The following is a 27,316-nucleotide window of genomic DNA, read 5'->3' as shown; positions in this document are numbered from 1 at the left end:
GGAAACCCATCTGCTGCTTCTCTGCTGCTGCTTGCTCCTCCAGCTCTGAGCTGGCTGGGGCCTCACTGCAAAATTAACCAGTGCGGCTGCAGGAGCCTCAGGGGTCTCAGTTCTCACTTGCTGGAGCACAGATACGCTCAAACCCTGGTGAAACCCCGCAGGAGCCCACGATATCACTCCAGCTCCAGCTAAAGGGAATCTGCCGCCCTGGGCACCCCCAGGATGCAGAGCGGTTCCTGCCCGTAGTGGACAATCCACACCTGGACCCCACCTGAGGGAAGGCCAGGGGACCAGATGGCGGGTAGAGGGGCAGTTCCGGTTTCTGCCCCTTCCCTAGGCACGGTGTGTGACCCTGGACACGTCACACCCTCTTTCTTGGCCTTCAATTTCTCATCATCAGCCTAACATGGTGGCAGGGCTAGGCTTTCTAGAGCAAAAAGATCTGGAATTCTTGCTCAGAAGTAATCCTGACACAGTTCAGAAGGTCAGTCCTTCCCTTTCCCATCCTTAGAAGTGAGGCAGCTTAGAAGTGAGGCAGTGAGGAGACCATGACAAGTCCCAGGGGTCATGCGGCTCCCTGTGTATTCAGGCCCAGGCATTTTATAAGTCCGAGAATTAAGGTGCTAATTCATAGAAAACAGATATCCAATAGTATCAAAATGATTTCTGACCAGCGGAGATTATAGGTTAAAACCAAAGGTCGTAGGTCACTCACTGTAGGGCATTTGTGGCTGGAATGTGACTAGCAATCTTTTCCCAGCATTCTCTATGCTTCTTTGGCTATATCGGTCAGTCCTCTGAACCAGCTTTGTCATCCTGATATCTTCATGAATAAGTGAAATGCAACTTTGACTCGTGTTCACTATGCATTTGTATAATTTTTAGCGGCCCTGGCTGGTGTGGCTCTGTGGATTGAGCACCAGCCTGCGAACCAAAGGATCGCAGGTTCAATCCCCAGTCAGGGCACACGCCCGGGTTGTAGGCCAGGTTTCCCACTAGGGGGCACTTGAGAGGCAACCACACATTGGTTTTATTTTACAAATAAAATCTTTTTAAAAAATATTTTTTAAAAGCATTCAGGTGAATATCATTGCATAGCTCACTGACTGAGCCTCATTTTCCTCCCCTGTGAAATGTGAAATTCAAGGGAGAAGCTGACAAATTTGCCGACCCTGCACCAAGCACTGTTGAGCTCTTTAGAGCTGTGTTTTCATTAAAGCCTTGAAGCAAAATTACAAAGGTGGAGGGAGAGGGATGGGGAGGAAGACAGGTGGCTATTCTCCCCATTTTTAAAAAGATTTTACTAATTTATTCCTAGAGAGAAGGGAAGGGAGGAAGAAGGAGAGGGACAGAGACATCTATGTGTGAGGGAAACATCAGTCTGTTACCCAGCCTGGGACCTTGCACGAAACCCAGGCACGGGCCCTGCCCAGGAATTGACCAGCAACCTCCGGGTCGGTGTGTGGGATGATGCCCCAACCCACCGAGCCATACCAGTCAGGGGTTTCCCCATTTTTTAGGAAAAATGAAGTGATTGCCCCAAGGCTATACAGCCAATGAGTAACAGAAACTGAATTCGAATCACTGCACCACAGGGGCCTAATTCCTGCTTCACAGGTTTATGGTGGGGCTTGTGGGATGAGCTAACATGTGGGAAAGTGCTTGACAAGCTGGACAGGTGTGCACCGTGTGAATAATTATAGTCAGCCTGAGGCAGCCTTCTAACCGGCCACATCTAGACACTGCCCGTGGGCTCCCCTCCTGTGGGAAGTGGGTCTGTGCTTCCTGTGGGGTGGGTTTCTCTTGTCTGGAGAAAGCCAGAGGGGATTGAGGTGAGCAGACCTCGCTGGTCCAGCCCCTCACACACAGGAGAGCATCCCTGCCTGAAACTGCTGAATAGACTTTCAGCCCTGGCCGCTCCTTTGGGGTCCATGTTCCTGGGACAGGGTTCTGGCGGGCTGCAGGGCTGGACAGGCCAAGCAGACAGGCAAATTTCAAATCCTGGCCTTGAAGTCATTCTGTCTCGTCTTCCTGAGCGTTTCAACCTGAGTTAAGAGCTTCTCTGAAGGCTCCAGAAGCCACGCCCAGCCTCCTCTAGGTGCCCGGGGCCCTCCCAGAGCAGCCTGTGCCCAGACAACTTCACCTCAGGCCTGGGTGCCGAGGGGTTAATCCACGGGGCCTGCATAGCAAATGTTTACCTCCCAGGCAGATAATTATCAGTCTGCTTTCCAAAGCAGAGGCAGGAAGATTTATTTCTCCTCTCCTCCCTCCCTGGGGATGCTGCTTGGCAGAGTAAACACAGCTTGCTGCTGGCTCTTGGAGGAGCTCCCCAGCAGAGAGGTGGGAGCTGGGGGAAGGAATCAGGCCGGGAAGTGGGCTCCCAGGAGCAGACACAGGCAGCTCAGTCCGGTTTCTCTTGAACTTTGAACTCTGGGCCCCACCTCTGGAGCCTGGCCTAGACTGACATTCTTTAAGACGTGATAGTTATGGCAACTGATGGAGCCCCTGCAAAGGCTGAACCCCTCACATGACAGCCACTGGAAGAGCTAGGTGCTGCTAATTCTGCTTCCAGATTAGGGAAGGGAGATGCAGAGAGGTGAACCCAGTCAGTGGGCCGTAGACCAAATCACGGGCTGATAGCAGACCTGCTGGACTGGCTGTCGATTTGTTGAGTATCTACTATGTGCCAGGCATCACGCTGGACACTTTATTTCTATATCTAATCCGGAAGCAGCATTTCCTAGAATCCCTTTACTATGCTGTTAACATCAGAAGAGTGAGATAGTACAACCCATGACTGGGGGAGAAACACAGGCACAAAACCCAGAAGTAAGAAGAGAGGAGAGATGGGCCTCAAGTTGCCTCGTGAAATCCAACCGGTGTCCTCATCAGAGGTCCCTTGGGTCCTGGCAGTTTCACCTCCAAGCAAACCCTGCCACCAGCCCGGTTTCCCCTCCCCTGCTCCCACCCCGGTGCTCCCACCCCGGTGCAGGCCGCCATTGCTCTGGGCCCAGATCGGCCGCTGGCCACACCTTTCTTCTTGTCTCACTAAAACGCTGTCTCCTCACAGCAGCGAGATTTGTTCAAAAGTAAATCCCATCCTTCCTTGTCTATAACTCTGTATTAACTACATCTTTTTAGTTTCTGTATTTTGGTGTTTTGACATGAGTGGGAGTGGGGTGGGGGGGTGGCTTGTTGACTTTGGAGGGACCCCCCCTCCCAAGGCTTCCCAATTCCTAAAGGTTATAAGGGACTTATCCTTGAGCTTGCCCTTGAAATGCAAAGCAACCAGTCCAGAGCCCCAGTCACCCCTCTACTGGGCATTCAAACTCAGGGACACTACCCCCTGCCCTAGTCCCCCCAGGACCAGGTACCAGACAGCCGGGTACAGCTCCTGTGCCTCAGAGTTCACTGACATTCATATCAGCCAATCTTAAGCCTATTTACTCTGCCCCATCCATTCTTCCCATAGAAACCACAATAAAAGCTGCAGTTAATATATTGTTGTTTTTTATTTTTTTAAGATTTTTAATTAATTTATTTTTAGAGAGAGGAGAAGGGAGGGAGAAAGAAGGAGAGAAACTCAATACGTGGTTGCCTCTCACATGCCCCCTACTGGGGACCTGGTCTGCAACCCAGACACGAGCCCTGACTGGCAATCAAACTGGTGACCCTTTGGTTTGCAGACCGGCACTCAATCCACTGAACCACACCAGCCAGCGTCCGACCTTGCTATTCTTAGTACGCGTATCAAAGCCTTCTAGTTAATGATTATATGTGTTCCCGAAAAGGTAACCCTAAATATTTTTGTTAGTAGCGGCCAGATGACAACCAGAATGAATGTCAAGTTGGTGATAGCATGTCCCCTGGCACTACTGCATTCTTTGTCCCTTTGTCTTGTCATTAGTACCTGAGTTATATTATAAAAACAGTACAGTGACCGGAAGCTTTAGGGGAGAATAATTTGCGCCCTCTGTCTGCCCTTGTCCAGTCGTCCTGTGAGTCAATTACCCTAAAATAAATTCTGTTAGACCCTATGGAGTTGCCAGCTTCATCTTTTAGTGTGAAGATACCTCATTATGGTGACATTGCCCCATTGCCCCATCCCACCATCAGACGGGGCAGCTATGTCCAGCACAGGACCCAAGTCAATGAACGATTTCATCATTGGCTCACTGCCTACTGACTTCCAGGCTGTAATGCAAGAAAAAGCTAAGAGAGTTCGAGTTGGTTTGAGCCACGGCTAGAATATTTTGGGAGAGTTTGAAGGCAGTGATTTGAAAAGAATAAACCTCTTTCATAATTTTGCTCCTTCTGAGAGTCCGAGTTACAAAGAAGCTAATGAAATTTAAGCTTCAGTTTCCCTTCTGAGGCCTTGGGAGGGACCTTGCAATGTGTTCACACAACCATACGTTTTCAAACTCAGAAAAAGCAAGGTATTTTAAAATTCTTTTTCTTGAAGAAAGTCTCTCAAATTGTATGAGCTTCAAGCCCCACAAAACCTGGATCCACCTCTGCCTCCTGTCAAATCCAAGCCCTTTAAGCAATCAGTGGTCCATGGGTTAGTTTATTTGATCCTTTGCATCAGCTCTATCCTGTAGGTACCGTTGCTATCCCCATTTATGGATGAGAAAACTGAGGCTTAGAGAACAGCCATTGCTCAAGAATTCACAGTTAGTAAGTGGTAGATCTGGGATTTAAAATTTGCAGCCTGTCTCCAGAGTCTAGATCCTTCACTATCGTGCCTCTCAATGGTCCGTATTTGTTTTCTTGTCCACTTTCCCCACCAACTTTGAGGTTCTTAAGGCTACGAAGACAAATTGTTTGTATACCCCCTGCACCCAGCCCAGATCAACACACGTGAGTACATGGGAAAGAGAAAAGTGGTCCCTAGGAGCTGGGGGCTGGCCTGGCACTCACAGCTGGTCTTTGGTGTTCCCGGGCTGAACACGAACAAGTCCACAGAACATTCACATCAGACAAGGGCCACTCTGTGACCCTGATGGATCAAGGTACAAATAGGACAATGCCAGAATCATGTCTGAACACAGACAACACGTGAACAAAAAGGTCCAACCACCACTCTACCCTCGTATAAGACACTATGAATGACTGCTCTGGCCTCAGTGGTCTTCCCTCCTTCTAGATTAGAATCACTAAGACCCCCAGTCATAGTACCACCCCCCTTTCCTGAGGGCATCCAATCCAGGTGCTTTGCTTCCTTAAACCCTCCCCCAAATCATCTAAGGAAAGCCCAGATCCTATGTTTTCTCTGTACCCTCTTTCTGAGATGGCCCCAGTTTCCCATCACGTGCATTCCACCTCCCTGCAGTGAGTAGCCAACTGATTCAATCACACGTGTGTCTCTGGTGGTCTTTGTCAGGAATGGCATTGACACAGGTTTCCTAGGCTGAAGGATCATTGAGCGTAAAATATTATTGTCAAAAGTTACAAAATGTTGTTTCCCCCAAACTAGTTGATGATGATAGAAAGAAAAACAGTGGTTCCCTTTGGGGAGTGGGGATGTGTGGCTATAAACTGAGAAGGGAGATGAGGCAACCTTTCCAGGGTATTGGAAATGTTCTACGTCAAATTTTAAAAGGGGGTGGTAAGCTAAATACTTAATATTAATGCATTTTACACACTTTGTTGTATACATATAATACTTGGACTAAAAAAAGTGTCCACTGACTTCAGCAGGTAGAAGGTGTTAACAAAAAATAAGGTACCAGTTGTAATAAAGAATAAAAAGCATTTGAGCATAGGAGGAATGGTAATCCGGGAGCACAGATTCAGGTGGCAACCTACATTGTGCTCCAGAGGAGACAGAGGCAGGGCTCAAAGGACAAAACGGTACCTGCGGTCCTCACTTTGGCCCTCCATGTGAGTGAAGGGTGTTGGCTAGGTCAGCTGGAATTGGTTAAGCCCATTATGTAGGTGGAGGCTGCAGGTTGTCGAAATGGATCGGCTCCTTTCAAGGTGAAGAATGCAGACGGTCTGAGCGCCACGATGCGGTGGAAGCAAGGTCCATATATGTCCTTGCAGCAATCACTGATCCAGATGTTTGTCTCAGCCTTGAGCTGAGTTTAACAACAGGTCAGCAACTTAATAAAAATTCCAAGAACTGAGACATGACACAGGCATAGGCTCCACACCCTTAATGACCTCCCAACTCCATTTTAAGTGACTCTTTTAGCAATGCTTATTCCATTTCATTTTCTCCATTATCAGGGAGAGAACAGGAAATCCAAAGCTGGTCACTCAAACACCGGCTTAAAGTAACAGCAACAAGGTAACGACCAGAGTGGGACTGTAGCGGACTAGACAGACTAGAAGGGAACCTCGGGTCATTGGATGAGATCTATGATGAAAAGGCTAGAAAATCAACTGCTTGCTGAAAACCGAAAGCATCTGGATGTTTATACCAGAAGAGACTAGATTGGAAGGAGATACAATTGAACTTAAGTATTTTATTTTGCAGAACAAAAGAGCTTGGGCCCAAAGCAGATCTTTCTAACAGTGACAAAAGAGGTGAAGGAAGCTGCAACACCCTTGTTTCTGGGAAGTTTATTTTTTTTAAGAAATGGCTTATAGCCCTGGCTGGTGTGGCTCAGTGGATTGAGAGCTGGCCTTTGAACTGAAGAGTCACTGGTTTGATTCCCAGTCAGGGCCCATGCCTGGGTTGTGGCCAGATTCCCAGTTGGGGGTACGCAAAAGGCAACCACACATTGATGTTTCTCTCCTGCTCTTTCTCCCTCCCTTCCCCTGTGTCTAAAGATAAATAAACTTTTTTTAAAGAAATGGTTTATGTTTTATTTGTTTACTTTTAGTTTTTTAAAGATTTTATTTATTTTCAGAGAGAGGGGAAGGGAGGGAGAAAGAGAGGGAAAGAAACATCATTGTGTGGTTGTCTCTCATGCACCCCCAACTGGGGACCTGGCCTGCAACCCAGGCATGTGCCCTGACTGGGAATCAAAGCAGTGACCTTTTGGTTCACAGGCCAGGACTTAACCCACTGAGCCATACCAGCCAAGGCTGTTTCTGGTAAGTTTAAAACTCAGCAGCCAAATGTCCCCAGCGTGGCCTGGTCTAGAGCAGAAGACAGAGAAGCGACCTCCAGCTGCCCCTCCTGGGACTTGGGACTCTGGTCCGTCATGAGTGCTCTGGGCCAGCCTCACGACACCAGTTAATCAGCCAGAGGGAGCCACTCTGCTGTGCTCTAAGCTTTTCATATTCTGCCATCACTGCCACCAACCACGGCTTTAATTAAAGCCGGGGCTTAATTACCACGGTGCAGTGCTGTCATCACCCTATCCTGATGACTTCGTCTTGGCTTGTGGAAGGATGGTGGCAGTGGCAGTGTGTCAGCAGAGGTGAGCCTAAGGAAGCCTGAAGCACAGGCTCTGCACTCGGTGATCTGAGGGAATGTGTGGTTGGCGGGTGGAGTATCAGTTGTGCAGCTCAGCACCTGACCTCAAGTTACTCACAGTTTATTATAGAGTTAAGACCTCCCACCTAGGAGATGGCACAAGGCAGTGTGAAGCAAGCCCCCAAATGAGAGGCATACACAAATACCCCAGCAACAGAGAGGAGGCAGATGTCCCTTTGGGACTGGAGGGACCGAAAAGCTTCATGGAGAGAAAAGGAGGACCTAGGGGAATTTCCAAGGAAGAACAGGCTTAGACAGGACACCAGGCAGGAAAATGTACCTAGAAGAGCATGAGTGTGGAAGTAACAATAAGAATCTGATACACGTCCACAACGGTGAGCAGGTAAATGTAGCTGGGAGCAGAGCAAGGTAGAAGAGAAGGGATTCCTGTCGGAGATGAGCATGAGCAACACTTTTGGAGAGGCGGGTGGGGGACCAGGTTAGGGAAGGCCTATGAACGCCAGGGTAACGAGTTGGGACCTCATTCAGTAGGTAGTAGGAAGCCATTGGAAGTTTTTGAGCTGCCTGAATGATGCACATTTCTTATGGAAGCTTATAAGACCGGTGAGGATGCTATGCTGCCTATCTCCCCAGGTCTCTTTCACTCTCTCCATTCCATTCCTCACACTGCATGCTCCAGCAGAGTGTAAAATAGTCTTCACACTCCCTGTACTCCTAAGTTCTGTTCCTCCAGTTTTCAATTTTAACTTCTCTGTGAGATCTCTAAGAAGCCTTGCTGACTCCATTTCCCCATATGCAGGTGCCACTATTCAAGGCTCCCACAACCCCCTGCGTTTCCCCCACTAGAGTACATATCACTGTGTTGTCATTATTCATTTGGTGGAATCCTCTGCTAGACTGTGAATTATTTTGAGGTTGGGGATAGTATCTTGTTCACCAATGTGTCCCTAAGAACCAGCATAGGGCCAGCAACGTGAGGGCAGATGAAGGGGCTGGGAGACAATGGAAAAATCTCGTGTGAACAGGTAAAGGTTGGTAAGAAATGCGCCCTTAACTTGAATAATGTCTTATTCTCAAAGGTAACAAAGCTGCGGGCGGACACGAAACAATTCCAACCTCCCCCCAAAACCCTCGGTATAAATAAAGTGAAATCACGGTATTTCTTGGCACGTCTGGGAATTATTTAAGGAAGGGTGAGGCGGGTGGTTGCTAACAGGACTGCAGGCAGAAACCTCCGCTCTAGCTTAGTAATCGTGGCGGCGGCTCCTTGACCACCAGGGGGAGGAATCGCACCGCGTCTCTGGCCTTGGGTGGTTTCACCCAGTAACAAAGGGCCGCATTGAACTGTGGGAATTGTAGTTCGGGGGCGGGTCGAAATTCTCAATTCTTCACGGTGCACCACGGGAGTTGTAGTTCGGAACAGAGAGGCGGGAAATTCTTTTCAGCACCAGTGTTGAGTTATAGAAACTACAACTACCAAAGGGCCATGGGCTTCTAGGCAGTTTTTCGTTTCCGTCGAGCTGTCCGTCGAGCTACTTCTGAGAGGTCAACTTGACTGGGTAAGTCTGAGAGCGAGAAAGCTCCTGTTCTCAACTGCAGTGTCTGCAGACTTTTTCAAATTCCAGCCCGGTTTGATTCTCCTCGTCTTATTTCTGGAACTTCACATTAATCTCTCGTCCTTTCTGGTTCCTATCCAGACGCCTCCAGCAGTCACTCCACACTCTTAACTCTTTCCCTTGGCTTCTCCAGCCTTCACTCCCGGCGTCCCTGGAATACCACCCACCCTGCGCTCTCGTCTTGGGACCCAGCCCCCGCAACCCCATCCTGAGCCCACAGTGTCACTTCTCTGAAATCTGGACTTTAAAAGGCGCCACACCTCGTTTGTGCTTCACTCTTACTTTGCAGTTTTTCATGCTAGTGGAAGAAGGCTCGCTACTGCTTCTCAGTCCGCGGAAAAGCCTAGTCAGGACTGGAAGTCAGCAGACACGGGCTCTAGTCCAACTCGACAGCTCACTCGCTGTGTGACTTTGGGCAAACCATACTACTCCGGGACTCACTCTCTTCATCTGCAAAATGGAGATGACAGTTGCTCTGTCACTCTTAGGATGAGGTTGTGTTGTGCAGCCAATAAGCTAATATGTGTGGAAGTGCTATGTAAACTGTAAAGCCTTCACAAGCGAGAGAGATTATTTTTGTTATAATTATTAGTGCACTGGAACAGTCTTATCTTGGCTCCTTTTTTAGCTCTGCCCTGTTGTTGCTCAAACCTGTCCCCTGAGTGCTTGGTGTCTCCACTCTCGAAGAGCAGGAGGATATTTCCTCACTTCCTCCAGAGACCAAAGGTCAGGCTAATGAGCTTGAAGTCTCCAGAGAGCTTTCCCTGAAAGGCAGCCCCCAAGAAGAGCTTATCTTGGACTCTGTCCCGAAATAGCCAGTGATGAGAAGTCCGCACAGCTGGTAGAAGGGAAGTTTCCGCTCACTGGAAATAGGACCGCAGCAGAAGACAGACAGCTGCAGCACAAGCCCTGTTCATTCCCTCTGGGCTCTCGCGGGCCTGTTTAAGAGACTGTGGTTTTGGTAGAGGTGTCTCAGGCTGGAAGAGGCTGAGAGGAAGGAATCTATTTTGCTAGAGAATTTAACCCAGAAAAAAAATTAAAGAGACCTTGGTATGGTATGGTAGTGTGGCTTGGCTAGGTATGACAAAAGAGAGACGTAGCATTGTTAATGAATTCCTAACATTTTATGAGCACTTAAAATATACCAGGCCCTAGGCAGTATCAATTTTATTAAATTTTACTATGTCCCCATTTTACACGTAAGGAACTTGGGCTCAAAGAGGGGTATACATATAATCAGAGCTACCATCTGTGGTTATAGTGCCTTCTAAATGTCAGGTGCTTTACATGTATTATTTAATTTAATCATCATCAACAGTGAGTGATTGTTATTATTTCTGTCATGTGGATATATTATCAGAGGATTAGAATTTAAGGGACTGGCTCAAGAATACACATCTAATTAACTGGCAGAGGTGGAATTTAGACTTCACCAAAGCCTTTCCTCACTATAACATATAGCCTTATTTTTTGATAAAAAGACAGATGAAATAATTGAGGGGGTTTAAATAAAAGCCAAATAAAGGAACATTTATCGGGTCCCTACTATGTGGGGAAAGCAAGAAGTTGGATAGTTTGACCTACAAAGAAGTACAAAATACAGTCTATAATATATCTGAAGAGGTAAGGCATAAGTGTGTAAAAAATTAGCACGTATTGGATAAGTTGATTATTAAGACCTGTTATTGCAGGGCACTGCATTGAGCCTAGTGAATAGCAGGCACATGCTTCTGGTGGTTATGGGATTAAACCAAATTAAATCATAGCTACCATTTCATTAATATGAAAATGAACTGGGGCCCTGTATGAAAATGGTGGAATGGAACTCTCAGCACATGACGCATGCACATGTGTCTGAATGAAAGAAAAATCCTGTGTACCACCTGGACCAGAGGTTTGGAAACCTCGATCAGAAACACTGGGAAACTTTTAAAAATTACCTGATCTCTGGGAATGGGGACCCTAAAATCTGTATTTTTGAGAAGTTTCCCAGGTAATTGCGATGACAGGTTCAGGAACCTCTGACCTTGATTCTACTTGGACCTCTTGTAGGCAAGTCACTGACTGAAACTGCTAGGATTGTACTGACCTGTCGTCAGGCAGCCTGTGATTGGTTACCATGGGGGCGGGGAGAGGGGTGGTACAGACAGTGCCTAGAGTTGAGAGGAGGAACTGTGGGAAGGACTAGGGGACGCTTCCGAGAAGACCAGGGGTTTTCTGGGGCCTTGAGGAGCCAGGCATGTTTGGAAGGGTGGAGAGTCTTCTAGACACGCACCACCATGAATTGTTTAGATACAGTGAGCAAAAGAACGTAGAGATACCGGGGCTGATTTCCTCGGAAATTTTGATAGCATTTACTTGAATGACTGTGGATGCTCTGTGTGGATGTTTCTTGGGCAAAATTTGCGAGTCAGATTGGATTTTTCCACCTCCCCATTCTATCTGGGCATCATTCAGTGTGAGCCCAGGGAATGCAGATTCATTTTCATGTTAGCCTCACTGTGGCCAATTAGCTTCTCTAGTTTTCATTTCTTTACCAAGTTAATTTAGTTGATCATCTTCCCAGGACTCCCAGAGGGTTCTACTCTCTTTCTGTTTAGCTGTGTTTAAGTTCACTTACCCTGATTCTAATCCCAAGTACTAGTCTCTGTGGGATAAGACCAAAATCTCTTCCTATAAGAAGCTGCTATCACTCTATCCAGTTCTGAAACCTGACTCACCATTGGCTCTCCTTTCTCCCCTGACTCCCCAAATCCACTCAGCTGCCAAACCTTATTTCTACTTTTCATCCCATCAACAGATATTTCCTGGGTATTTCCTAAGAGCCATGTTCTACACTAGGTGCTTAAAATGCACTATTTCATTTTATCTCCATAGCAACCCTATAAAGATGGATAGTATTCCCATTGTGCAGATGGGGAATCAGGCTTAGAGAGAGCGGGTAACTTGCCCCAGGTGAGAAAGCTAGTCAGCCAAGGAGCTGGCGCTCAGACTTGGGTTTCAGACTTCATCGCCCTCGTATCTACAACCTCATTTCCAGGGCTGATTCCTGCTCCCTAATCCGGTGCTTGAGGGACTGCTACCGTCCAGATCTGATCAACACCTTCCATTTTTCACCTGGCATCCGTCACCGACTGTTCCTTTTTCCTCCTGTATGCTTTCTTGCCCCCATACTTTCGCTCTCCTTCTACTTGAGAGTCAGCTTTTCCCATTTTCTCCTCCACTCCCGAGCTAAAGGAGCTCTCTTCTCAGGACTTCTGCAGTATTTTATCTGACCCTCTTTTATGACAGTGAGAACCTTCCGCTGCTTCATTGTCATGTGGGTGACATGTGTCTCATGCCCCAGCATAGGTCTTCCTCTTGTGTGCTGTTAGCGACAAGGGGAAAGGTCAGGGTCTGAGAGCGAGCGGCATGCCTTCAGTTTTACTCTGGCTAAACGGTCCACTGACTGCACCAGGAGCTTAGCTTAGATTCTTAAAAAGAATCGGGTTTCCTTTGAAATTTGCTTCAGAGAAACAAGATGAAGCCTGCAGTGGAAAGAAAATCATTTATTATTTTCCAAAGTTAAATGGAATGACATTAGGATTATAGGTTGTTTGGAGTTTTCCACTGGACCAGATAGTTGGCAATCAGGAGGTCTATGTGTAATAATAGTTCTGCCTGTGACCTTGAGCTGCTCACTTAACCACATAGGACCTTGATTTCTTCACCATTAAAGCACATGTATTCAATATGTACTAGGCCAGTGGGGAGGTGGAGGTAGGGTGGAGAACATTGTGGGGAAGGTTGACAGAAATGATCTCTAAGGTCTCTTCTTGCCAGACATGCTTTGACTTGAACTCTGATCCAACTCAGAGCATTTTTATTTTATTTTATTTTATCTTATTTTATTTTATTTTATTATTTTTTTTTATACAGACAGGATCAGAAGGAGAGAGGGAGAGAAACATCAATGTGTGCTTGCTGTGTGAAACAGCAAGAGGGTGCTTCTCACATACTACCTACCGGGGACCTGGCCCACAACCCAGGCGTGCGCCCTGACTGGGAACCAAACTGGCAACCCTTTGGTTTGCAGACTGGTGCTCAGTCCACTGAGCCACACCAGCCAGGGCCCAACTCAGAGCATCTTAAAGAAAGCAGAATAATGTAATAATTAAAAATGTGGGTTCAGGGCTCAGTGTATATCAGTTTAGGTGCTTTTGGTTCAAGCTATAAGAATCTAAACTCAGTGGTTTAAATGAAAAAGGGGATTTATGTAACTGGAAAGTCTAGGACTGGGTCAGGTTTCAGGTATAGTCTAATCCAGAGATTCCTAACGTCTTCACAGATATGACTCTGTTCCTCCGGTCCTCTCTGGTCTGCCGTCCTCTGTGGGCAGCCTCATCCTCAAGGTAGCAGAGTAGCTGCAACAGACAGTTCGAGCTTCATGTCTGCACATCACTCTAGTTCAAACAAGAAAGAGCTTTTCCACCCTTCACATCAAACCAAAGTCCTGGGCTTTTCTCTGATCGAACTAACGTATGGCCATGTGCCCACTCTTCATCAGAGCACTGACCAGGGACATGAGGGACTGATGGGCTCAGGTCAGGTTAGCCCAACTCTGGAGGTTAGGGATGGATCAGCCACAGCCAAACCACAGAGCTGCTGCATCGGAGGGCGGGATAGAGCGGATACCGGGAAGTCTGACAAGGTGCTCCCCTGTCAGAGCCGTACTGCCCATGGTCAAGGTCTGGCTCTGCTAGCTGTGTGTTCTTGGGTAAATTACCTGGCTTGATCAAGCATCATTTCCCTCATCTGTAAGATGAGATAACAGTAAATATCTCAGAGGATTGTTGAAAGGATTCAACTAAATAATACATGTAAAGCACTTAATGTGGTCCCTGGCACAGAGTAAATGTAATGATGACGGTGGTGCTGGTGCTGATGAGATTGAAGAGTGACGCAGAGCAAGGGCCTTGGCCCCAGTGTAGGAAGCAGCCAAGTTATAGGGACGTCTTCTGGCCAGAAACATGCACAGCTGCCACCGCCACAGGCTCCTGCTTGAGCTACTGCCTCCATCACACTCTTTCTTGTCTCCACCGTTTCCCTCTCACACTATGTCCTGCCTGGAAATGCCTTCCTTTCTCTTCCCTGCCTCTAAGTCTTCCTCAGTCTCAAGGCCCAGCATAAGCCACCTTTAGAGTCAACAGTGTGGGTCAGTGATTTTGTAACTATACAGTTGGCCCTTGGACAATGCAGGAGTTGGGGGTGCTGACCCCTTATGCAGTCGAAAATCCATGGGTAACTTTCGACTTCCCAAAAACTTAACTGCAGTGGTGCCTCAATACCTACAGGGGATTGGTTCCAGGACCCTCCCTAGTCCCCACCCCCGCCATAGACACCAATGTCTACAGACGCTCGAATCTCTTACATAAAATGGCTTAGAACAACGCATCCAGTCAGCCCACCGCATCTGCAGATTCCCAGGCAGGGGTCCAAAATGCTGGTTTTGATCTGCTGTTGATTTGAACCTGAAGATGCAAAACCCAGAGAAATGGAGGGCCAACTATATACTCATCGAAAAAAGTCTGTGTATAAGCAGACCTGTGCAGTTCAAATCCATGTTGTTCAAAGGTTGGCTGTCTCCCCGTGAGCAGGATCAGTAAGGGCTAAGAGCTCAGGTCTGGGTCAGACAGGCTTGGGCCTTGCCACCCATAAGAATGTGACTTGGCAAAGTTACTCAACCTCACTTTACCTTAGCTTCCTCACCTCTCAAACAGGGTCTTAATTAACTGACTACCTTCCTCGGGTGGTTTCTTGAGAGGATGAGATGCCGTAGTGTATGTGAAGATCTAAGTGCAATGCTGACACAGTAAATAACAGACCTAAGTAGTTGTTATTCTTTGCCTCATGGGGACAAGGTCTGTGTTACGCTCTCGGCAGCAGTGACTGCTGTGCTGCGCACAAAGTAAACACTGGTGGGTGCGTGGAAGCGCTCGCTCTCTGCTCCTCACAGACGTCCTTCCACTCCCTCCCCCAGCAACAGAAAAAGCAGCCCCTAAACCTTGGCAAAGGCGGTGCAGCAACGCAGATGATGTGAAAGATTGAATGAGTCACTGGCAGGGAGGACGGGGCGATAAGGAGGGGTGGTCAGGGGTGACAGATAACACACATAAGCCACAGGAAGCCAAGAGGGAACCAGAAAGAGGTTGTTCTGTGTTCTACCCTGCAGCCCAGGTCACTGTCCGATTCAGCTGGTGACGAGATGGGGGTCAACCAGTCCGTGGGCTTTCCACCTACCTCGGGACCCCACCGCGTGGGCTGCGGGGATGTGATGGAGGGCCAGAGTCCCCAGGTAAGTGTCTGCGGCTCCGTCCGCTCTTCTGCACTGCCTCTGCCCGCCCTGTGACTTCCGACAGCCAGTCTGGTGCTGCGATTCTGGGGGGGGGGGGGGGGGGGGGGGGGGGGGGGGGGGGAGAATGAGTTAGAGCTGGTCTGGATCTGCTTATAGAGCTCCTGGGTCTGTCTTCCCTGACTTCTCTCCCTTCCTCCTTCCGATTGGAAACCTCTCAGTAGAGATGATAAGTTCTTCTCCCAGTTAGAGGGAAGGGGGCCCTGGCTTCAAAGGCAGCTTTCAGATCCTTCCACCTGTCTTAAGAGCAGATGCCTAATCCGGGAAAGGTTATTGATCTCAGACTAACCTGCGTCTGTGAGCGGAAGAGCAGTGGACCGTGTGCCCGGGCCTGTGACTCCCACCCTGGAGGGGAAGACAGTCTCCTCTTTCTCCTCTCCTGCCTTTGTTTCTTTTCCCCTCCTGCTTCAGTTCCAGACTTTTCCTCCTCCAGTTCCCAGGCTCCTTCTCTGCTGACCCTTAGACGCCCCTGTTCCTTGTGAGAGGCGCACACTTCCTGGTCCACCTCTCACCTACTCCTGGGGAAGAGGCGTGCAGTGCTGCTTCCCCAGGGCCAGCCCAGGGGTGACCCGCCGGTGCCACCCCATGCAGCATGAGGGCTAATCTCTCACTCCGGGGTTCCTCCAGGCCTGGGCGTGGGGCCAGATCTTTCAGTGTCACAAGCACTGAAAAGATTTTGGTGCCCCCCTGATGTCATTCAAAATACAGTTGGCTATTTGAAATAACATAAGCTTCATGTGTATTCTAAGAATAAAGTTGCTTCTTTCTGGGTTTTCTGAATACAAAATTCAGATGTATAAATTGAAAGTAAGGTTTTCCCATTCTGATGCTTTGCCGGTGCCCCAGACACCTCCGAAGCAGCGCTTGGGCGTCTTGCTCTGAGCAGCTGCTCTCTTCTTCCCCACAGGGGAGCTTCTTCCGACTCTTCTACCCCTGCCAGGAGGCAGAGGAGACCGCAGAGCAGCCCCTGTGGATTCCCCGCTACGAGTACTGCACTGGCCTGGCTGATTACCTGCAGTTCAATAAGCGCTGGTGGGGCTTGCTCTTCAACCTGGCTGTGGGTAAGAGCTGGCCTCTAGATGCCCTACATGCATTCCCAGCTTCTTGGTTACGTTCCTAGGGGACCCCCGGGCAGACACAGTACCTTATAGCTTGCATTGTCCAGCCCTTTCGTAGTGGGGCACCCATTAGCCAGCCGTGGGTGGGGAGTGAGGAGAGAACTATATAATAAGAGCATGGGGAGAGAATTATATGAGCTTTTATTAGACTGTCCTGGATTTGAGTCGAAACTTCATCACTTATTAGCTGTAGGACTTGGGCAAGTTGTGCAGCCTGCCTAGACGCCTGCCTTTGCAGGCTGCTCCGGGAAGTGTGTAAAGCCTCTAGTGTAGTGTGGGGCAGAGAAAGTGTTGCAAGAGGGGTGGCTATGACTCGGTCATTCGGCATGTCATCCCCACTCTGTGCCAACCGTGTAGATCAAAGGAGCAGTAACTGCCAGAGAACATACTGTCTCCTGCAGTTCCCCCGCCAGCTCTCTGCTCTTGTAGGTGGGGTCACATCGAATCATCCACTTTCCCCAGAGGCCCCACCCTTAGGAGCTCTACCTACTGCCTTGGCATCTCAGGGATTTACCCCCTGGTGGTTCAGTACTTCCCATTTGGATTTATCGTCCTATTTTCTATTGTGTTCATGCTTTCTAGGAGCGAAGAGGGGAAATGAAAAGGTGATTGGTTTCCCCAGACTGCTCGGGGATACATGGTGGTCCTCCAGAGAGGAGGGACCTATGTTCCCACACTTGCCTGTGCCCAGGCTGCCCTTGGGATTACAGCTTTGGGGCAGCCAGAGATTCTATAGCCCATGTCTCTACTAGGGTCTTGTCGCCTGCCTGTTAGCTGGAATGGCCCCTTTAAGACAAAGGACTCTGGATACCCCTTGATCATCTTCTCACATGGCCTGGGAGCCTTCAGGTAAGAGCTTTTCTCCCTTAGACCTTGTCGTATTTCTTGCCTGGCAGCAGCTGCTAAATCTTACTCTCAAAGGCCAGAGAAACAGACACTTCCATCTGCCAGCTGTCTTATCTGCCATCTGCTTCATTCCGTAGCGCTGGGTCCCCCTCCTCTCAAAGGCCTTTCCTGAGGCCCTTTCACCTGGCAGAGCCTTTACCCAGGCTTCACATCCTTCGCTTTTCATGTTCCAGCATTTATATCAGTCAACACTTTTAGCTTTCTTCCTATATAATAGTCAGGAAGTATTAGGAGCTTGAGCTTTATACTCAGTCATTTATTCCACGTACAGTGAAGGGTAACTCTGCACTGACAGCAGTGAATGAGACAGACACGCTTCCTGCCTGAGTGGAGCTCTCGGCTTCACCTTTAAGTCCCAGCCAGGCCACCTGTGCTCTGTGTGAGCTTGGGACAGTTGTGGAACTCTGAGCCCAGATTTCATCCTCTGTCAAGGGGGTAGGCTGCTTCCCGGGGCGGTTTTCGAGGGTTCTGTTAGACTGGTACCTGGTATAAGTACACACACACACAGTCCTCTTCATTTGTGCGTGGAGGAACCCAGGTGTGTGAACTGGAAGAGCTCTTTTACCAGACTTTGGGAGACTCTCCCCAGGTTCTATAAGTCAATATCCAGTCAGAGGTCTTTCCATGAATTCTGATTTCTCACCTTGGTGAGTTATTTAGCTTAATAACTGTAGTGCCCGTGTTCCTATTTAAACTTGTGAATGTTCTCTGTGTCCATTCATCAACGTATCTCAGTCTGGTTTATGTTCCAGGGTGTTACACTTCTCAAAGGCATCTATTTTTGCCTCCCCAGCCCCTGAACCATTGTATACACTGTAGGCACGGAGTCCTATTTCAAAACCAAATATGACCTTGTCATTTCAGCATCTAGAACAGTGCCTGGCAGGTAGGAGGTGCTCAGTAAATATTTATTGAATGAATGAGTGAACTTTCGTACTAGCCCTTTGTACTTAATTCAGCTTTTCGTGGTCTTTCCTGGAGGCAGGTCCTGGACAAAGTTTCCAGCTCATTTCTTGCTACTTGCCCCACCCCAGCTCTCCACACACACTGACCTTCCTTCACTTCCATAAGGCACTGCGTCATTTGCTGCCTCTGAGTTTCGTCTGTGCTGTGCTTTGTGGCTCTTCCCTTTACCTGGAATATGCACGGTCTGTCCAGAAGGTATCCAGCCATGTAATATGAAAACAGGGACATCTATTGAAGGAGATACAAGATAGAAGAAATACTGTACATAGGACAGTAATGCTCAGTCCCCTTCAAAGTAGGCACCTTGGCACCTCACACAGTTCTCCCATTCGCCATCAGCTGCCCCGTTGTATTTTCCTAAATCTCATCAACAGTCTGAAATCTCCTCCCTTTCAAAGGTGATTTTAGTTTTGAAAAAAGCCAGAAGTCACAGGGTGCCAACTGTGGGTTGTGGGGGAGTGAATCACCTGGGTGATTTGATGTTTCACCAAAAACACTGCACAAGACATGATGCGTGAGCAGGCACGTTGTCGTGATGAAGCCGCCAATCACCAGTTGCCCGCCACTGCAGCCTTCTGAGTCATCCAGATAGTTTCTGTGGAGGAATGTTCAAGCTTATCTCAATTTGGTGCAGATTCGGTGCTCTACTCACTCAGTGATTTTAAATGCGATGGCCACACAGGACACATGCTCATTCAGTGGTGTCTACCACCCCCACTGACTGGTGCAGTGAAGTCGTCATTGTTCACACATGTGCATTCCAGTCCCCTCTCCTCGGCTGCCACATTACATTGATGTTGCACAAACCGTTCTCATTGTATTAACAATGGCTGGACTTTTTCCAGACAGACCTCGTATGTTCTTTTGCTCCTCTCTTTCTCTTCCCTCTCTCCCTCTTTTGCCTAGCTAACTCCAAATTGACATATGCACTAAGACCTTGAAGATATTCAGTTAGGGGCACCCATCCTGACCCCTACATTGTATTAGGTTAAGTGTTCTAGTAATGTGCTTTCATAAGACAGTTTGTACTTCTCAGTACTTAAATTAATAGTAGTGAATTAACTGTTTCTATGATTATTCTTTAATGTCCATCTTTCCTACTCAATTGTAAGCTCCATGAAGACAGAGACTGTGTCTGTCTTGTGTCTCTCCCAGTGCATAGGGCAGTACCTAGGCAGTAATCATTTTCCAATGAATATTCATTGAATAAATACAAGGGCTTTGTTTCTATAGGTCCTCATTCACTCAGAAAATACCTGTTGAGCACCTCTCTGTGCCAGCCTCTCTCGGTGTGAGAGGAAGGTGATACATACGGAGATAAACAAAACAAAGAGTTCATACCCACTAGAGGAGCCTAAATATGGACTCACGGAACTATGGCCTATGGCAGGAAGTGGACAATTGATATGAGATGAGGCTCGAAAGACAAGTAGGTGGTTTCAACATCGCCTTCTTACTCAGTAAATTTAGAATCCGCTATGCGCCAGGGCCCATGCTGGGGCTGGGTATTCTGTTGTGAATAAGACAGAGAACTGCCCTCAGAAAGGTAGTCTAGCAGGGGAAAGAGACTAAGAAACATTTTCTCCTAAGTTCACAGGTATTTTATATAGACAGCAGGTGAGCATCGTCTTTTTGGTCTAAGCATCTAAATTGAGACTTCACACCTCAATAGACCTGGGTGAACTAGTTATAAATAAATACCCTTCATTAACCAGAGCCAAATTCCAAGAAAACGGGAGGGAAAGGAAATGGTGTTCTTTGGTAGTGTCTGGTTAATTCAGGCTCCGAAATCCTCCCCGTGGGTCACAGACGCATGATTTCCCATCCCAGGGGTGGGTATGTCCCTTTCAACACTCTCTAGCCAGTGGCTCTGTGTCGTTATCTCCTCTGATGTCCACACAGTCCTCTGGGGTAGGCAGGGAGGGCACGTATTTCCCAGGTGAGCAGACAGGCTCGGAAAGGCAAACTTGCCCAAGGTTACACAGTTTGAACTAGAAAAGGATCAGAAATCTCTCTTACTCTTATTTTTAGACATTGCCTCCCAGGAGAAAAAGAAACTTAAGAAACTGAGCTCCCTGAATCAACCAGGATTCAAGGAAGTTGGGTTTAACAGAAAAACCCCAAATAACAGTGACCTAAATAATGTTGATTTCTTTTGCAGATAAAGGAAAGCCAGAAGTAGACAGGGCTGACGTGGTAGTTCCACAAAGTTTTCAGAGAAGCAGACTCCTTTTATCATCTTGCTCTGCCATGGGTGACTTCCGTTTCTAAGGCTATCTCAGGACCCAGGGTGGCTGCTTTAGCTGTAGCCATTGCATCCGCATTCCAGGCAGTAGGAAGGGAGCCTTCTCATTTTTAAGAAGATTCCCTGCAAGTTCTGTATTAAACAACTGCTTACATCCCATTGACTGGAGCTGCTCTGTCCATTATAATAGCTTCTAGCCACATGTGGCTTTTGAACATTTGAAATATAGCTGGTCCAAACTGAGATGTGATGTAAATGTGAACTACACACTGGACTTCAAAGACTTCGTATTAAAAAAATGTAATAAAATGCCGAATTATTTTTAAAGGTTTTATTTATTTATTTTTAGAGAGAGGGGAAAGGAAGGAGAAAGAGAGGGAGAGAAACATCATCGTGTGGTTGCCTCTCACACACCTCGCACTGGGGACCTGGCCTGCAACCCAGGCCTGTGCCCTGACTGGGAATCGAACTGGCGACCCTTTGGTTTGCAGCCTGTGCTCAATCCACTGAGCTACACCAGCCAGGGCCTAAATTATTTTTTTAAATTTTGATTATTTGTTGAAGTGATCATGTTCGGCTATGTTGGGTTAAATATTAAAATTAATTCCACCTTTTTTATTTTAAAAGTATATCTACTCTAAAATTTTAGATTACTGAAGTTAGTATTATTTCTCTATTGCTGGGTTAGAACTTAATCACACAGGCAAACCTGACTGAAGAGGAGGCTGGGAAATGTCATACTTTGATATGATGGTCTCTTTAACTCAAAATCAGATTCTGTTATTAAGGAGGAAGGAGAAACGGTATTTGGAATGGGCACTTGGCAGTGTCTTGTTTCTTTTTCCATTTTCTGTAAAGTTGGAGGACGGACAGAAATTCCACATGCTAAATCATAGATGCATATTTGCATATTAAAGAAATAGCCAGAGTCCCTGTCCTCAAGGTGCTAACCAACTCACTTGGGAGACATGCAATATAACAATAAAACTGCAGCTGTTGCCCTGACTGGTGTGGCTCAGTGGATTGAGCATGGGCCTGCCAACCAAAAGGTCACTGGTTCAATTCCCAGCCTAGAGCACATGCCTGGGTTGCTGGCCAGGTTCCCAGTGGGAGGTGTGCAAAAGGCAACCACACATGGATGTCTCTCCCTCCTTTCTCCTCTCTAAAAATAAATAAGTAACATTTTTTTAAAATGCAACCGTTGAAGTAGCCAAACTGTATTGAAGGCATGGAGGGGTGTATGTGGTGATGAGAGTCACTGTATAGGTTGGAAAACACCGTGGATGGATTTGTATGCGCTTCCCAGAGGACGACATTTGGAGCCTTGGTGAGAACAGGGATATTCTGGCTGAAGAAAGCACCTTGCGAAAGGCCTCTACAAATGAAACTTCCTCCGTTCAATCTTTTAAGATGGTCACTAGCAGAGTATGGTTAGTATGGAGACTAAGGGTAGCCATTTTTCCGATCACTTTTCTCTGTTTCTTCCGGAATCTCTAGGACGCTGTATTCAGCTTTCTGCATGGAGCTGGCCTCCCGAGGCTTTGTGGTTGCCGCGGTAGAGCACAGGTGAGGGATGACAGCCTCAGGGGACTGCCATGGCTTGGGTACCTAGGATATAGGCTAGTCCCCCGATCCTCACAACCACCATGCAGGTATCATACCCATTTTAAAGGTAACCAATGCAAGGTTCCAAGATGCTAAATTATTACACTTGCTGAAAGTGACACAGCTGAGTTGGGGTTCAATCCCAGGTCGGTCTCCAAAATCCATGATTTTCCTACTTTCCTACCCGTGCCCCCAGATCTTTTTCCCTGTTAGCTAGAGGACGGTCCAGAGTGGCTTGGCTGAAAAGGATGATTTGGTAAAGGGAGAAATAAACTCAAGGTGTCCTGATTTCTTTCTGGTGGCATGTGTATTTCAGGGATGGGTCAGCTGCGACCACGTGTTTCTGCAAGCAGGTCCCAGAAGAGAACCAGACCGCTAATGAGTTGTTGGAGGAGGAATGGATTCCCTACCGTCAAATCAAGGAAGGGGAGAAGGAATTTCATGTTCGGAATTGCCAGGTAGGTTTCTGCCAACTGGGGAGAAAGAATAAGCCTGTCCTCATATTACAGTCACTGAGGGGACTTCTCTAACCTTCTTTCTCAAAATCTCAGTCTTAGTGAGCCTGGGCTTGTCACAGCAATAAGGAGAAATGGGGTATCAATCAAGACTCTTTATAATTGCAAGTGACAGAAACCCAATTTAAGCTTGCTAGGCAGAAAGGGGAATTGATTGGCTTATGTAAGTGGACTGGTAGAAAGGGCAAGTCCCCTGGAACCAGACCCAAATGCCATTAGGGTTTGTTTTTCATTCTCATTCGTGTGTCCTCTGCTGGTTGGTCTCATCTGCAAACTGGCTTGCTTTATGAAGTTAGAACCACAGTTCTTTTTTTTTTTTTAAGATTTTATTTATTTATTTTTAGGGAGGGAAGGGGGGGGAGAGAGAGAGAGAGAGAGAGAGAGGGAGAGAGAGAGAAACATCAATGTGCGGTTGCTGGGGGTTATGGCCTGCAGCCCAGGAATGTACCCTGGCTGGGAATCGAACCTGGGATACTTTGGTTCCCAGCCCGCGCTCAATCCACTGAGCTACGCCAGCCAGGGCTCAGAACCACAGTTCTTGACAGCTCTGAATTGGCATATGTTTGACCTTGTCATCTGAGAGAATGGGACTGTTTAGAGGTTGTGCCCCCAACCCCCCACCCCTGCCTCAAGCTGCTCTATGAAAAGTTCTGGGGAGAGACTTGTAAAGTACCAAACCAGGAAGTTCCCATCAGAAATGCATCATTAATTTTTTTTCCTTTTGCGGTGTGGGGGGTAGTCCTCAAAGGCAGGGAAAACAGAAGTGGAATGGGTAAGTGATAGGCAGACAAAAACAGATGTGGGCAATAAATGGGCAAGTAGAATCCAATACTGGTTAGTAATGAGAGAACCCTTATTTCCTTTTTTTTAAATCCTCACTTGAGGACGTGCTTATTAATTTTAGAGAGAGGGAAAGCGGGGGAGAGAGGGAAGGGAGAAACATCAACTGGTTGCCTCTTGTATATGCCCCGACCCAAGTTGCCATATACGCACCCTGGCCGGGCACCTCCTGACTGGGGACTACACCCAGGCATGTGCTCTGATCAGGAATCAAACCCACCACCCTTCAGTTTACAGGATGATGCTCCAGCCAGGTGAGCCACACTGACCAGGGTTCCTTTTGTTTATATAACATTGTCTTATTTGGTCCTCCTGACAACCCTGTGGGTAGGTAGAGTGTAAAGAGCAGGTCTGACTCCATTGTACCATTAGGTGGTGCTTATGTGAGTTGCTGAGAAGGAGCTGAGGCTTTCTCGGCATGTGGAGCCCACAGTGCTTGCTGAGGTGGTGAGCACACTGTCCCTGAATTTGGTGTTGGCCTTGTAGGGGAGTGAGTTTCTCGCTGGATGGTTTGTACGAAGTTCCAGCTCCCACTGGGACTGTCTCTGTTGCAGGTGCATCAGCGGGTCAGCGAGTGTACGCGGGTGTTGAAGATCCTACAAGAGGTCACTGCTGGGCAGACAGTCCTCAACGTCTTGCCTGGTGGGTTGGATCTGATGACCTTGAAGGTATGGCAGCAGCTGGTATGACCTGAGTTCATGTATTCATCAGGACTTTCTTGGTTACATGTAACAGGGACCTACCTAACTTACTAGCTTAAACCAAAAGAGAATTTACTGGCTCAAATAACTAGGAAGACCAAAGGCAGACTGGCTTTTAGCCAGTGCAGTCAGATCCAGCGTCTCTCAAACACTGCCGTCAAAGCTCTGGCACTGCTATGCATGTGGGCTTCGTTGTCACCGGAACAATTAGTTGCCGGTAGACCAAGCCTACATTTCAGCTCAGCTCCAGATCTAAAGAGAACAGAGACTCTACTAGCTTCCACTAATCTGGGAAAGGCTGTGGCCCTGCTTGGGTCACATGCCCCTTCTGAGCCAATCACTGTGCCAGAGGGATAGGGTAATCTGATTGGCCTGTCTAGGTTACACACCCACTTCTGACAGCCCCACAGGGCCACAGGGATGAGGGAGAGATGGTCCCTTCCCCAAAGGAAGGGCTGTCCGGCAGCAAAAAACCTATGTTCCCTGCGTACAAGCTCATTCCTTTCTTTGAGAGAACCCAAGAATCCCCAAGAGGATGGAAGCTGCCCTGGCAGTTTGGTGCCAGTCAGGTACATTTTCCTCCCCGACCTAGTCTTTTCACCTCTGATTTCAAAGGTAGCTCAGGCTCTATTTAGAGAACTACGAAACCACATAAAAAAGCATAAAGAAAAAAGAAACAAAGAGTTATTTTGACATTTTGATGTTTGTCCTTCCAGTTAATGTTACTTCATGTACGCTGTTTTGTGGTCTTTTTCTTCACTTAGCAAATGTATATAAAATAACAATTACTGCTTCATGAATACTTACCGTGTAAGGGCCCCTCACACAGATGTACTCAGTGAGCATTATTATCTCTTCACATGAAAGAAACCAAAGATCAAAGAGGCTAAGTATCTTCCCAAGGTTACGCAACTAAGTGGTAGACTGAAAATTTGAATTGGGGCTTTTGGATCTCACGATGGCGCTATATGCTGCCCCAAAGCCTCTTTAGAGAATATCCTTTTTTTTAAATATAAAGATGTTATTTGTTTATTTTTAGGGAGAGAGGAAGGGAGGAAGAAAGAAAGAAAGAGAACCATCAATGTGTGGTTGCCTCTAATATGCCCCCAACTGGGCATCTGGCCCGCAACCCAGGCACGTGCCCTGACTGGGAACTGACCTGGCAGTCCTTTGGTTCGCAGGCCAGCACTCACTCCACTGAGCCACACCAGCCAGGGCTAGAAAATATCTTTTAAAGGCTCTGGTAAAGTCTTCTAGGGAGAGGCATCTGCCTGGGTGGCCAGCAGGTAAGGCAGCATCTGAAATCTGGAGCACTGCACCAACTGTTTTGTGTGTCTGCCAGCCCCACCGGAGAAGCGGGGCCCGCAGGCACTGAAGTCCAGGCCGGCATGCCTGTGAGCCTGAGACGCACTGGGGAATGGCAGGCTATAGTGTGGTTGGGTTCATTAAGAGGTGGCCTTTTGGGGAAAAAAAAAACAATAAAAAAGGCCAAGTAAATTTTCACCTACCATATTGAGTAAGGTCTGAAATTTGAGTACTCATTCTCGTTGGCCAAGCTGTGAGGAAGTGATACATTGCCCATGAGAGCAGAGGTTGCTCCATTGAGGCAGTTTGGCAATAGCTATCAGTGGTACAAATGCACATATTTTTTGACCCAGCAATTTCCATTTCTGGAAATTTGTTCTGTAGATACCTGTATTCATGTGACATGATATATACACAAGGTCATTCCTTCCAGTGTTGTTTGTAATAGCAAAAGGTTGGCAGTATCCTAAATGTTCACCAGTAAGGGAACTAGTTGAATAGATTATGGAACAAAGGATGTATTCATTTGGGTAATGCTAATTGCTGTAGTACATAAACCCCAAATCCCCTTGGCTTAACACAATAGAAATTTACTTCTCTGCCACACGAAGTCCCGGATGGGTGCTGCTGTGCAAAGGGTGACTCGGGGATCCAGGCTCCTTTTATCTTATAGCTCCGCCCTGTTCCAGTCGTGAAACGCAGCTTCACTGTGTACACTAAGCCAGGAACGGGAAAGGGCACGGAGATTTGTACGAAAGAGTTTGTATGGACTAGGCCTGAAGTCGAGATTTCACTTTCACTCACGTTCTGTTGGCTAGACCTGGGTCACAAGTTCACGTCTAACTGCTGGGACATAGGATCTAGCTATGTGTCCAGGAAGGAGAGGAACAGATTTGGTGATCACTAGCTGTCTGTACCACGGTGAAATCAAATGTAGCTGTGAAAAAAGATTAGGAAGCTCTTTATATACTGACATCATTAGGCAAGAAGGTAAGATACAATATCCCTTGCATAAAAAGTGAGGAAGTATATATTCATGTTTGCCCGCATGTGCGTTAGTAAGCTCTGCAAACACACGTTTGGGGGCAGGAAGTGGCAGCTATGTGGAAAGGGAATGTGGTAGGTGGGAGACTTCTGAGTATACTCCTGATTTGAGAGTATATTAACCTATAAAAATACCCGAATAGGCCACCTACCGAGTCGCTTCTCTGGAGGCACTGAGCAAAGGGGGAGAATTTAAATATAAAGCCTTGGGACAGAAACTGGGGGGAACAAGGGTGCAGGGCAGAGAACGGGTGGCAAAGCCTGCAGAGATTTCCCAAGCCCCTTAGCAGACAGCTGCAGCGGCTTTTTATATCACTGAGCCCCGAAGGCTTCGAGAGACAACTAGAAATAGATACGTGCAGAGCATATTGGAGCGAGCACACTCACTCCCTGCTGGATGAAAGCAGGACAGAGACCCAGAGGAAGTGGAACCTGAGTCGGTTTCTCGACCAGCAGGCCTTGCCTCAGGGCAGAGCGGACTGGTGGCAGGAGCTCCCCGATCTGTCCTGGACTTGGTGTGTGTGTCATCCCGTCAGACCAGTGTTAAGGCAGGGATCTAGAGGATGGAAAGTTTTTACTCTTACTGTGTTCTTAGTTGGGTCAGGTTGGAACCACATAATTTTTATCCATTTATTCATAAGTATTTGAATGTCTACTCCAGTCCAGGTGTTGTA

The 27,316-nt window shown here is 47.6% G+C and overlaps 1 protein-coding gene across 1 annotated transcript in view; it reads left to right on the top strand.

The window, feature by feature from the left end:
• Positions 1-8,811: 8,811 nt before the first annotated feature.
• PAFAH2 (platelet activating factor acetylhydrolase 2) overlaps positions 8,812-27,316 on the top strand; it is a 33,137-nt gene continuing 14,632 nt past the window's right edge. Inside the window, exons 1-7 of the mRNA XM_028514130.2 lie at positions 8,812-8,949; positions 15,218-15,340; positions 16,305-16,458; positions 17,268-17,364; positions 22,130-22,198; positions 22,554-22,695; positions 24,147-24,260. Coding sequence (XP_028369931.1) covers positions 15,251-15,340; positions 16,305-16,458; positions 17,268-17,364; positions 22,130-22,198; positions 22,554-22,695; positions 24,147-24,260 — 666 coding nt within the window. The 5' untranslated portion in view covers positions 8,812-8,949; positions 15,218-15,250. The remainder of the gene's footprint in view (positions 8,950-15,217; positions 15,341-16,304; positions 16,459-17,267; positions 17,365-22,129; positions 22,199-22,553; positions 22,696-24,146; positions 24,261-27,316) is intronic.

This window comes from Phyllostomus discolor, chromosome 5 (assembly GCF_004126475.2).
Source record: "Phyllostomus discolor isolate MPI-MPIP mPhyDis1 chromosome 5, mPhyDis1.pri.v3, whole genome shotgun sequence".
NCBI lineage: Eukaryota > Metazoa > Chordata > Mammalia > Chiroptera > Phyllostomidae > Phyllostomus > Phyllostomus discolor.
The sequence above is the reverse complement of the archived record's forward strand: the minus strand, read 5'-3'. Positions and strand labels throughout refer to the sequence as shown.